Source organism: Sturnira hondurensis, unplaced genomic scaffold (genome assembly GCF_014824575.4).
Source record: "Sturnira hondurensis isolate 20B ecotype Veracruz unplaced genomic scaffold, ASM1482457v3 Scaffold0008196, whole genome shotgun sequence".
Taxonomy (NCBI): domain Eukaryota; kingdom Metazoa; phylum Chordata; class Mammalia; order Chiroptera; family Phyllostomidae; genus Sturnira; species Sturnira hondurensis.
In genome coordinates this window covers 15168628-15182320 of record NW_028080827.1, presented here as the reverse complement: position 1 = coordinate 15182320, position 13693 = coordinate 15168628, and the positions used below count along the sequence as shown (strand labels likewise).

At 37.0% G+C, this 13693-nt stretch overlaps 1 protein-coding gene across 5 annotated transcripts in view; it reads left to right on the top strand.

Annotated features, from left to right (window-relative positions):
• The window catches only part of VPS13C (vacuolar protein sorting 13 homolog C), a 183916-nt gene that overhangs the window by 129363 nt on the left and 40860 nt on the right, over window positions 1-13693 (top strand). For all 5 annotated transcript variants that reach the window (XM_037054030.1, XM_037054031.1, XM_037054029.1 and 2 more), the window contains 6 exons: window positions 1207-1596; window positions 3227-3331; window positions 6570-6734; window positions 8420-8548; window positions 8803-8936; window positions 10991-11117. In XM_037054030.1, coding sequence (XP_036909925.1) covers window positions 1207-1596; window positions 3227-3331; window positions 6570-6734; window positions 8420-8548; window positions 8803-8936; window positions 10991-11117 — 1050 coding nt within the window. The remainder of the gene's footprint in view (window positions 1-1206; window positions 1597-3226; window positions 3332-6569; window positions 6735-8419; window positions 8549-8802; window positions 8937-10990; window positions 11118-13693) is intronic.

Here is a 13693-nt window from a genome sequence, read left to right as displayed (position 1 = left end):
GTGTATAATGTAGTGATTAGACATTCAATAACTTATGAAGTGATCACCTCAATAAGTCTAATTCATATCTGATACCATACATAGTTACTATATTATTGACTATAAGTAAAAATCTGTTTTTTAGATTTTTGCTTTAGAAAGCACAGCAAAAAGCCAGTGAAAAAATATTTCATGTTAATTCTAAAGTTAGTTTTATTGCTTGCTTGATTGATTGATTTTTAGAGAGAGAGATTGATTTGTTGTTCTACTTATTTATGCATTAATTGATTGATTCTTATATGTGCCCTGACTGGGAATCAAACCTGCAACCGTGGTATACTGGTACAATGCTCTAACCAATTGAGCTACCCAGCCAGGGCTCTGAGCTTAATTTTAATGTTAATATGATTATTTGTTCTAAGTTTCTATTCAGTGTGAAAATAATTACTATCCTTCTTAAGAAAAAATAGGGAGCATTTTTTAGCAGTGAAGCATGATAAATATGTTTAAATTTCTATATGTCACACATTTTAACATACAAAAGTCTGAAAATTGTTTGGAACCTAACTTACTTATTTTCCTTATTTGAACAATGAGCCAAACCTGATCTGTGGATACTAAAATTAATTCAATGAAGTAAATAGTATTTATACCAGGGAAGCTTTCAGTAAGAAAGCCTAATTTATTATGTTAGTATTCACTTAAAAAACAGTCTTTCCTCACTTAGATAGCTTGTCAGAATAGTTTGATATTGCTTTTCTTATATCTATTTGTATGGGAACCATTACGCATAGTATGTGAATGGAGGATGAAGCAGTTCAGTGGCTACTTTAATGACATAAATAGCCAGGGTTCCTAAATCTAGCTTGTAATTCTTAGCACGGGTCTGACTTTTCTCAAAACTTACTGCTATTGGCCTACTAATGGCCAGAAGACAATTTTTGCCTTTGACTAAGATTTAGTCAAAGGTGATGTTTAATCAAATGATTTAGTCAATTGATTTTTAGTCAGTTGATTTAGTCAATTTTGCCTTTGACTAAGTGTTTTCTTTTTAGTCCATAGTGATTATTGGACATTCATAATGTGTAAACATGCCTTTTATTAAAGATTTGTCAGGTAATCTGAATCTGGTAGGTTATTTAGCATTTGTATAACATGCTATTATTACAGAAGTATTAAAAATCACTAAGCAAATTGATTTTGTGTGTGTGTGTTGTTTTTTTTAAGGGAACAGCAGAAGCTCATGAGCTAACAGAAGGCAGTACTGCTGACGTTCTACACTCAAGAATCAGTGGAGAAATTATGGAATTAGTTCTGGTGAAATATCAGGGCAAAAACTGGAGAGGACATTTTCGTATATATGATACGCTTCCCGAATTCTTTCTTGTGTGTTTTTCTTCTGACTCCACAGAAGTGATGACAGTCGACCTGTCAGTGCATGTCAGACGAACTGGCAGTCGGGTGGTGCTCTCTGTCTTTAGTCCCTACTGGCTCATCAATAAGACTTCTCGAGTTCTCCAGTATCGTTCAGAGGACACTCACGTGAAACATCCAGCTGATTTTAGGGACATTATTTTATTCTCTTTCAAGAAGAAGAACATTTTTAGTAAAAATAAGGTATGTTTTTGTTGCTAAAACAAGTTAAAATAAATTCCTAATTTTGAAACTAGGGGGCCATTAGTTTTCCCTAAGACCATGTTTTACTAAGTGATACTGGTATGAATTGGGTCCAGGGAGACTTCCAGTGAGTGAATAATCAAGTGAGGTGTTAGCAACTAACCACAGCAGTCTCCAAGGCAGAGTTAACACCTTTCTCTAATGCACCTGGAATTATTTATGTTCTTGAAGTAGTGTTAAGTAGAAAGTTTGATTTAATGTCATTTATCAGTGATTAAACAGCATTTTAAAAAAACAACAGTTGAATTTGGTGAATATTACCTGAGCCCTTTTATATGTGAAGGACTAAGCCAGACCTTTGAGAAAAAAACTAATACCTAAGCTTGTTCCTTTTTGCTCCAGTCCCTTCTTTCTTTTGCAGACTCAACTTGGTATTGCTTACCACACACTTCACAAGGACTTTCCTCTAGGCCTTTGTATATGCGCCCTCTGCCTAGAATGCCTCTTTTATGCTTTCTTTGTCTACCTCATCTTTCTGCTTATCTAGTCTTTGTACTGTGGCATTCTGCTCGCTTCTGACATATGTGAAAGATTTTCTGACCGTCTAAAGTGAGCCTAAATGTCCCATTTATGTTCTCTTAGATCAGTGGTTCTCAAATTACCATGTGCATTAGAATCACCTCTACAAAGCTGTTAAAATGGATTGCTGGGTCATACTCTTGTGGTTTGATTCAGTAGATCTGAATCAGGGGTCTGATAATTGCATTTCTAATGAGTTCCTCGGTGATGCTCGGGTTGCTGATCCAGACACCACACTTTGAGAGCCACTGTCGGACAGTGTTGATTAATGTAATAGGTGGTATTGTAATAAGTTTATGTGTCTGACCTGGTTGTTCTCAAGTTTTCTGTAATAGAGTTGGGTGGGTGAAGCTTAATACAGGAACACTCTTAGGTCTCTTCTATAAAACTTCATCTAAATCCCATAGCCAAAAGTAAACCTTTAACCCTGTCACTGTGATAGCATTTTGTTTCTCTTGTATGGCTCTTATCATGTTCCAGTCTTTTATTCTGCTTATTTCAATGCCTTTTTAAAGATTTTTTAAAATTTATTCATTTGAGAGGGAGAGGGGGAAAGAAACATCAATTTGCTGCCCCCCTTATGCGTTCACTGGTTGCTTGTTGTGTGTGTGCTGACTAGGGATTGGCCAGTGCTCTAACCAGCTGAGCTATCTGACCAGGCTCACAGTGCCTTTTATTTAGCATTTGCTGAATAATGTTAAAGGCATGAGTTTGTGCTAAAACTGAATTTCTTAGCTCTATATCCTAAGTCTGACACTGGAAAATATTTTTCATTATAGTTCTTTTTTAAAATAACAGAAACTCTTATTGGTATAAATTTTTAAATTCACTGTACTCATTGCATAGGTGAATGAGGTCAGAATATTGCTTTTATTGTATTGCCTCCCAGAGTTTCTGTGGTTCTGTTACCCATTTGCAATATAGCTTGGGTTATATTTTCTGTGTCCCATGATGCTAAATAAATTTCTAGTGGTCTAGCAACTTTCCATCAAGTAAAATTAATATAGTCTTTTAGGCTTCTTAATGTGATGGTATGTGTTCTCTGTTGTAGGTACAATTAAAAATTTCAACTAGTGCTTGGTCCAGTGGTTTTTCATTGGATACAGTGGGAAGTTATGGGTGTGTGAAGTGTCCTGCCAACAATATGGAATACCTGGTAAGATTCTGTTTATTTCCCTTTGCCTTTATTAATATTTTCTTCAGTAAGCCAGCTGAATCTGAAGGGGTATAGAAATTTGAATTCAGAGTATTATGTGAAGGACTGTTATCTTTACAAATTTCTGTGGCCACTAATAGCATAGCACAACCAGAATTTGTCAAAGATTAAGAAGACACTGACTTGAATCTTATCCACATAAGCAACCTGGTAAATACTCAGCATATACTAGAATCCTTCCATTCTATTCTTTTGCCAAACATTTCTTAACTCTTAAATTTGACTGAAAATTTGAACAGTCTGATGCCAGTTGACCCGTTTAATCCCACTTTGAAATTTTTACCTTGTTTTATTAACAACAGAGATAATAAATGCAGGAAACTTGAGCCTTTATAGTAGATAAAACAGCTTATGTTTAGAATGTTAAGAAGTACAGAATACACATAAACTAAATTTCTTATTACCAGTCATCATTAGTTAAATTGCTAGTTGATATTTCTTGAGTTGATTTTTTGATGGAGCCAAATTAAGAAACCAGAATTTTTGTTAGTGAGAAGATAATTTATAGTAATTACTTTAAGAAATCATATTGTAAAACATTTGTAAAGTATATTTTATTAATTATGCTATTACAGTTGTCCCAATTTTTCCCCTTCTGCCCAGTATCCCCTTCTCTCCAGCAAACCCCCACTTTAGTTCATGTCCATGGGTCGTGCATATAAGTTCTTTGGTTTCTCCATTTCTTACACTATTCTTAACCTCTGCTATTTATTTTTCCCCTAACTTACCAGTTATGCTTCTTTTTAAAAATATATTTTATTTATTTTTAGAGAGAGGGGAAGGGAGGGAGAAAGAAAGGGACATAAACATTGTTGTGTCAGAGAAACATTGATTGGCTGCCTCTCACACGTCCCCAACTGAGGACCTGGTCCACAACTACGGCCTGTGCACTGGCTGGGAATCAAATTGGCAACCTGTCTGTCAGCAGGCCAGTGCTCAATCCACGGAGCCACACCAGCCAGGGCCTCAGTTATGCTTTTTAATCCCTGTACCTTTTTCCCCATTCTCCCCCTTCCCCTCCCCATTGATAACCCTCCTTGTGATCTCCATTTCTATGATTCTGTTTCTGTTCTAGTTGTTTGTTTAGTTTGTTTTTGTTTTTTTAGATTCATTTGTGGATAGTTGTGAGTTTGTTGTCATTTTACAGTTCATGGTTTTGATCATCTTCTTTTTCTTAGATAAGTCCCTTTTCATATAATAAGGGCTTGGTGATAATGAACTCCTTTTCCTTTACCTTGTCTGGGAAGCAGTTGATCTGCCTTGAAGTTCTAAATTGTAGTTTTGTTGGATAGAGTAATCTTGGTTGTAGGTCCTTGCTTTTTGTGACTTTGAATACTTCTTTCTAGTACTTTTTGTCTGCAAGGTTTCTTTTGAGAAATCAGCCAATAGTCTTATGGGAACTCCTTTGTAGGTAATTGTGTCCTTTTTTTCTTGCTGCTTTTAAGATTCTTTCTTTATCTTTAATCTTTGGCATTTTAATTACAATATGTCTTGATGTTGCCCTCTTTGGGTCCAACTTGTTTAGGACTCTCTGTGCTTCCTGAAGTTGTATATTTATTTCCTTTCCCAAATTAGGGAAGTTTTGTTTCATTATTTTTTCAATAAGTTTTCAATTTCTTGCTCTTCCTCTTCTTCAGGCATCCCTATGATTTGGATGCTGGCATGTTTGGAAATGTCCCAGAGTCTTATTCTCTTCTCATTTTTTAAAATTCTTGTTTCTTTATTCTGTACTGATTGACTGTTTATTTCTTTCTTATCTTACAAATCATTGATTTGAACCCTGCTTCCTTCCCTTCACTGTTGATTCCCTGTAGATTTTTTGTTGTTTTACTTAGTGTAGCCTTCATTTCTTCCCTTATGCACTTGCTGTACTCAATGAGATCTCTTAGTATCCTTATCATCAGTGTTTTGAACTCTTCATCTGATACATTGGCTGTCTCTGTTTTGCTTAGTTCTTTTTTTTGGAGGTGTGATCTGTTCTTTCATTTGCGCCATGTTTGTTTGTCTCCTCAATTTGGGAGCCTCCTCGTGTTTGTTTCTGTGTATTAGGTAGACCTGCTTTGACTCTGTCTTGGTGCAGCTGTTATGTTGTAAGGAGTGGAGCCTTAGGCATTTGCCAGGATGGGGCAACCCGCCTTACCGTTTTGTGGCACTGTAGGTGGGGGAGGGGTTGGAGAGGGAACAATGCCACTTGCTGAGCTCCATTTCCAGTCACTTCCGCCACTTCTCGTATGTAATTGGCACTCTTCTAGCTGCTTCCCTGGTGTTGAATCCCAGGGTGCGTGGGTTTGCATACTTTCTAGGGCTGTGTGGGTTCTTTAAACAGGCTCTCTTGATAGACTGGTGATTTCTTCCTCTGCCCCAACCCCACTGGTTTTTACAGCCAGAAGTTCTGGGGCTTTATTTCCCTGGTTGTAGAACCCTGGGCTGTGTTGTCTAGCCTGGGGCTGGGATGGCTCACTCCCTAGGTGTCCCTCCTAGTTTTTATCTACCACAGGTGAATGTGGCAGTGCCCGTTCTGCTAGCCACCACCGCCTTGCCACCACCACACTGCTTCCTCTCCACCCTGACTCCCCATCTCTGCCCCTCCTACCCATCTAGATGAATATTATCTTTAAATCCTTGGTTGTTAGACTTCCATACAGTTCGATTTCCTAGCACTTCTGGTTGTATTTTTTTTTGGAGTTAGTTGTGATCCTTCTTATGGCTGTGTAAGGTGGCAAAGCGTGTCTACCTATGCCTCCATCTTGGCCAGAAGTCTATTTTAAAATATTTTAAGTAGTCTTTGTGTGAATTGTGTGTGTGTGTATTTCAAATTCACTGTATAAAATAATAAGCTTGCTTGTTTCCTTTTCACANCACCACCAGACTGCTTCCTCTCCACCCTGACTCCCCATCTCTGCCCCTCCTACCCATCTAGATGAATATTATCTTTAAATCCTTGGTTGTTTGACTTCCATACAGTTCTATTTCCTGGCACTTCTGGTTGTATTTCTTTTTGGAGTTAGTTGTGATCCTTCTTATGGCTGTGTAAGGTGGCAAAGCGTGTCTACCTATGCCTCCATCTTGGCCAGAAGTCTATTTTAAAATATTTTAAGTAGTCTTTGTGTGAATTGTGTGTGTGTGTATTTCAAATTCACTGTATAAAATAATAAGCTTGCTTGTTTCCTTTTCACAGGTTGGTGTTAGCATCAAAATGAGCAGTTTTAATCTTACAAGAATAGTTACTTTGACTCCTTTTTGTACCATTGCAAATAAGTCATCATTAGAACTAGAAGTTGGTGAAATTGCATCTGATGGCTCAATGCCAACTAATAAGTGGAACTATATTGCTTCTTCAGAGGTAAAATTTTTGTTTAATATAACTGGCTCCTAAAATGTACAAATACCTATAGATATGAAATAAGAATTGTATATACCTCTTTGTCATACTCACTTTTCTGTTATGTTAGTGTTAAATATATCAGCCAACTTTGACTTTGCTTATACATTGTAAGCATATGTTAAAAAAATTGTTGATGATTATTTACTGCTAGCCAAGTCTGTATAGTAGCACTACTTCTCTAGTTCTTCCTTTAAAAAAAAAAAGATTTTATTTATTTATTTTTAGAAAGAGGGGAAGAAAGGGAGAGAAACATTGATTTGTCTCTTCTCCCAAACCCTCAACCAGGGACCTGGCCCGCGCACCAGTCATGTGTCCTGACTGGGAATTGAACTGGTGACCTTTGGGTCTGCAGGATGGAACTCAGTCCACTGAGCCACACCAGCCAGGGCTCTAGTTCTTCCTATATGTACAAAATGTGGATATAAATATAATGTACTATGTATTGTCTCAATAATCAAGATAATATATTCTGTATTCAAGAAGCTTATAATCTTGTTAGAGGGCTTAAGACTCATAAATTAATAATTGGGAAATAAAGGTAATATATACCAAGTGGTGGTTGTAAATTTTTGAATAGATTAGCTGGAAGTCTCCTTGAAAATTTTCTAAAATTCAGCCCCTTACTTTACAGAGAAGGAAATTTAATCTCATAGTGCTCTCAGGTTAAAGAGGTCACCGGATGTTGAGATCACTGTGGTCTGGGTGAAAGGGGAGAGTTCCATAGACGACATAGGGCCTGAGCTAAACTGTGCGGGCTGAGGAAGATTTGCAGTGGTGAGGGGAATGAGGGGAAGGGTGGGGGAGAGGGCAGGTTCAGAGACAAGCATTAGTACTTCGATTTGCTTGTTTTTAACCAAACCAGCTGACCTTGAGGGATAGAGCCATTCTTCTGTTCATCTCAGAAAATTTTTAAACCATTTAGCAACATGTTCAAGAGGAAGGATTCCAATGATAATATAAGTTTAGAGTTCTAAGAGGCATGCACTTTCCAAGGCACTTAGAATAATCTCTCCAGACTTGGCAACAAATAAATGCTCATTATCTTTTTATAGTTGAGGTGGGTTTGATAACAGTAGTACTTTTATTCGGAAACAATTTAACAGGGAGACATTTCACTAGGTAAAATATCAATTTTACTGATAAGAACAGTGAGGCTCAAAAAGGTGTGTGATTTGGTTAAAAATAAACAGCTGGGAAGATAATGTGTAGTATTCCAGCAAAATCTGTGGTGTTTTCTTCTCTCCCTTTAGTTTTTTTTCTGGTTTATTTTGAATGAGATGTTCTGAAAGAATTCATGTTGCATTAAGAAATTAAAGTAAGATATACACAAAGATTATATCATTAAGATTAAAGTTTTTAAATATCTGAGACATTAGAGGCATTCTTAATCAGTAAGTTCTAAAGTTCCTTATATTGTAATTATTTTATAATGACATATAGAGTAATATATTCTTCTGATGGAGTTTCTTTGATTTCATAAATAGTCATTATCAGTCATCTTAATATGAGATGTGGAGGGAATGTTTTTTAGAAAGTTAGTAATAATTGAAACAGGATTATATTTAGAATTGAAGGCTTAATTAGCCACTATCTTACTTATACCACAGAATTGTTTTAAGACTGGTATTCGTTTATATTTTCAGTGTCTTCCGTTTTGGCCTGAAAACCTGTCAGGCAAACTTTGTGTGAGAGTGGTGGGCTGTGAAGGACCCTCCAGACCATTCGTGTATAACAAACAGGATAATGGCACTTTATTGAGCTTAGAAGATCTGGTAAGTTTTCCTGTTTTAAAATACAGTATTTTTATTATTAAAATTTGCATTAAAATCTTTTATTAAAACATGCCATAAAATTTACTTATAATTATTTGAAGGTACTATTGTATCAATATGTAATGAGAGATCAGAGCCAGTCTCTTTTCCATGAGGATGTAACAAACCAACCTTTTTGTGTGTACATAGCTGATTGAGACTCCAAGTGCAGGGTAAAGCAATGCCTCACACATACTTTTTTCTTTCTATAATAGAATGGGGCGCTCTTGGTGGATGTAAACACTGCTGAACATTCAACTGTCATAACCTTCTCTGATTACCATGAGGGATCTGCACCTGCCCTAATAATAAACCACACACCGTGGAACACCCTCAGATACAAACAGAGGTATGCCGAAAAAGAGTTCATGGAAAATCTGATTTGCTTTTATTGGTCAGTCCAAAATTGCTTTTAGGAAACACTTGAGACTAAATGTGTTTCACATTCCAAATGTTTTCAGAGGTTAGAAAGGTAATATGGAACATGTGCTGTTTATTACCAATACCCTAAGCAGGTTTTGAGACAGGTCTCTATAATCAAACACATTAATATTTCTGTAGCAAAAGTTATGAATATTTATACCAGTTGGGCTAGATAAAAATGATTAATAGTCTCACATCTTTTCAGGTCAGATTTTGCTGCCAAATGACTGTTGGCACCAAATTTAGAGCAAAATCTTTGGACTTTCGGAGTTTTTTAAATTTTAGAATTGCATATAAGGAATTGTGAACCTGTTTAAACATTATTTTTCTTTTATAATCTGATAATGCTTAGTGCACCTCTTTCTATACATTTATATTTAAGGTGTTTTTTGTTGTTGTTTTGTTTTCTCTTTGGTAGGGATAGTAAGAGATTAAGTGGGAGGATATTGAGTAGATAGTACAGACTGATAGGAATTCTTTTGGTCTTGCCTGTGCTGTCATTTGGCTTGGATGATACCTGTGTTGCAGCCTGGGAAGGCCAGGCAGGTTCACGGGATTCGGGCAGACAGAAGAATATTCTTGGAGCCGTTGGGATGTCTGGCACGCCTTTATTCAAGGGTGGGCTATCCACACCTGCTGCAAGCTGTGTGTCCCCCTGCATGTCCCTGCATGCCATCTGTCCTTTCTACGTGGCTCCCAGCTGGGATCCCCTACCCTCTTAAATAATAGAACACAGACAAAGCCAGCAGGGTGCCAACAGATCTCATGTAACAGAGCTTCATACTATGGATGCGAGCCCACTCAAGGCCATGGGAACAGTTGATCAGACCCAGTCTCAAGACTATGAGAGCACTATTTATCAGGCCCCTTCTCAAGGGTATGGGAAACTGCTTCGCTTAGTTGCCCAGACACCTGGATGAGGAAGCCAGACTGCCGCCATTTACCTTATAATACCATTATGTAATGATAGTTTTAAACCCTTACAATATATAATATTTTATATTTGCAAAGAATTCTAAATCTGCATTATAAGATAGTTTTACACATACAGTTATTTGTAAATATAAAATAATACCTTTCAGATTTGTCTGTTTTTTCCATATTCTCATTTGAGGGTATGTTTATTGATTTTAAAGGAAGAGTGAAGGGAGAGAGAAAGCGAGAGAGAGAGAAACATCCATTGGTTGCCTCCTGTACATACCCCAGCTGTCAAATCTGTCACCTAGGTGTGTGCCCTGACTGGGAGTGGAACCTGCAGCCTTGTGGCGTGGGGGACGATGCTCCAACCAACTGAGCCACCTGGCCAGGGCCAGGATTGGGTATTCTTAACTCTCATGGTTTGGGTCAAATTCACTGAGAAATTTAGAAGTGCAGACTGAGAGTGAAACCTAAGTGGGTTACTTTTTGTTTTAGTTCTCTGGTAAGTTTTTTATATTATATAGATCAGTACTTCTTAAATTTTAATCATCAATTGCAAAATCCCCTAGGGATCTTGTTAAAGTACAGTCTTTGATTTAATGGGTTTCGTTGGGGTCCAGGATTTTGCAATTCCAGCAGGAGCCCGGGTAACGCTGATTCTTCTGGTGCACAGACCACACTTAGAGTGGCAACAGTGTGGACCCAGTTATTTCTCTCTGCAACTCACATTTCTTATGAATTACATTTGATTAAAAAGCTTACATTTAAGCACTGCTGCTATTAATAGCTTTTTCTACAGGTGTGCGCCCTCACGCCAGTCTGTTTATTACCCTAGTGATCCTACCTGCGTCGGTGAGAACACTGTAGCCTCGGCAAGGGCAGTGTTCTGTTACCTCAGGCTTCAAAGCCGTTGGCTTATGGGACATTTTAGGATACTTATTTTTAAGCAGAGTTGTGTTTTATTAACAAGGGCAATTTTATAAGATTTTTGAAACTTAGTGAAACACAGGTCTGGGGTTCTCGAGGCCAAGATATTCTAATCTTCCTTGGTTGCGTTTTCAGTGGGACACAGGAAGAAGTGGAATTGTTGCCGAGACAAGCTCGACTTTTTGCCTGGGCAGATCCTACTGGTACCAGAAAACTTACATGGAGATATGAAACAAATACTGGGCAGCAGGATCTCTTAAAGGTATTGTGTGATGTGAATGATGGCAAAGGAAGTAAACAAGCTAACTCCACTCTATTATCTTTAGTTTTTGAACTAAAAATGAATTGGAAACATTTCAGAAGAAGTTACTTTTGAACTTCAGATTGCAAATAGTTCACACCAATATTTTATCTCAGATATGTCAAAATAATGGATTTACTATCTAAAAAATAGGCCACCTTCATTTTGTGCAAGTGAAGATCAGCAAAGTACTTTGGTTTTTTTTTTTTTTTTTTTACTTGATTTTAAAAGGAAGGAATGTTAAGGCTAAATGAAAAACAGCTTTATTCAGAAATGTGCATATCACTGTTGGCTGTGAGATTTTAGGCTTGCTTTCCCAATCAAGGCCGTCTTTTCATTTTTCTTTTTTAAAGATTTTATTTATCTACCTTTAGAGGGGAAGGGAAGGAGAGAGGGAGAGAAATATCAATGTATGGTTGCCTCTGGTGTGTCCCCTGCTGGGAACTGGCCCGCAACCCAGGCATGTGCCCTGACTGGGAATCGAACCGCAATTGTCTGGTTCACAGGCCCACTCTCAATCCACTGAGCTACACCAGCCAGGGCAAGGCTGTATTTTCTTAATTAAAGGAGTCTTAGAGTATGCAAATTCTCCCATATGAATTTAATGAAATACGTATCGAAACAATATTTTGGTAGCTAAATTAATCATTTGTTATTTCTTAGACTCTTAGATTTTGAGAAGGGCTTAAGAATTTATCTACCAACCTTTCTCTGATAGAAATTGCTCTTGCATAATGATCAATCATCTAGTTTCTGTAGGAATATATTCTATCATGAAAAGTTCATACAGTATCATATTCCATTGTCTGATAATGCCTCTTGTTAAAAAAGTTTTCTTGACTTTTGCCTTAGAGTGGTACTTAGCCAACAGTGACTGAATTACCCTCTCCTGTATTCCCTCTGAAATATCCATAAAAACGAGCCTGATAGTTCCTCTGTTCTAAGATTCTTGGAGAGGTTTTTACTATGACAATTTGATGACTTGGTGACTTGTGGTATGCTTGTTAGAACAGAGAAACTCTCGTGGTTTATAAGTGGTAGAGAGAGGCTTAAATTCTCTGATACTTTTAGCTCAGAGACACAGGATCTCTACCAGGGGCTTCTGTACTATGTGGTATTACTTGCCCTTTCCTAACACTTAATGCTACTCAGCAACACAAATCCAAGAAAATAGTACACAGACACTGAGGAGACAGTGGGAATAACATCCCGGGGAAGAATAGCAAAGTCTGTATATTGAGTCAGATTCATAAGGAAAACTGGCATAGTGTAAGCAGGGGTTGCGGTTTTTCCTGTTTCTCATCTCTTATAGAGTCAGGCAATGTGGAAAGTAGCTAATTGCACCTCCATCAAGAGAGAATCTGCCAGACTATGAAAACTGAACTAGAAGCAAGGCAGTTGTCCATTTTTTGGCCTATTTAATTGATCTGGAAAGGAAGTTCTGCTCAGGTCCTGGTGGACAGGAAAGAGAGTTAAAAGAAAATCCATACATTATTGGCAAACACCAGGTCTGAATAGGTCTTTTCTCCTTAAGTATGAACAAACCAGAAAAAATTAACATGGGGTTTATCACAAAAATACTTCAAGAGAAAAATGTAACATTATCCTGTAAATTCGGAGGGTGATTATACACCTCTGCAAAATTTTTTACTACATGAGGGCCAGAAGAAAGTTTTCAAACTGTATGCATCCTCAACTGAATTATAAGGAAAGGGCCACTATGAGGTAGGTGAAAGCATGGCGAAAGAAAAGCCAAAGCCAACAAAATGAAGTGACAGATGAGTGGAGAAACAGAATATATTTCGTGCATTTTATTTATTTATATATATCATTTAATCCTCAATTTTAATTTGAGAAATAAAAGTCTATAGTTTTGTAAAAGAAAAACTATCAATTACTAGAACTAAAATCCCTGGTAAATGAATTTTAAAGCAATTGAGAAAATGAAAATAAAGAAAATGTTGCCATTAAAGTAAAAGGAGGAAGCATAAGGGAATAGATAAATAGCAAATACCTCTTATTAATTGCATATAATGTACTAATGTGTTGCATATATTATCTCTAATTCTTTTCCTTATTGAGTTTATTGGGGTGGCACTGGTTAACAAAATTACACAGGTTTCAGGTGCCCCGTTCCGCAGCACATCATCTGTACACGGTGCTATGTGTTCCCCACCCCAGGGCAAGTCTCCCCGATTGGAACTTACAACCGCCGGTTAGATTTCAAAACCAGATCTGTTCGAGTTCATAGTCATGGACTTTTTGCACTAACTTGTGCTTCTATCAGTTATGTCAGTAAGTGAAAGTGGTTTAAATTCTTTTAGTAAATGACAAAAAAACACTTAAATTTAAAAATAGTATCTAACTCTAAGCTACTTGCAAGAGATCTATCTTAACCAAATCAACACTGAAAATTATAAGCATAAAGATATAGTAAAGATTTAACAGGCAAACAGATGTGAAAAGAAAGCAAAGTTGTTGATTTTAAATTCTGGACAAGTCTAATTCAAGGCAAATACTGTTAAATAGAATACGAT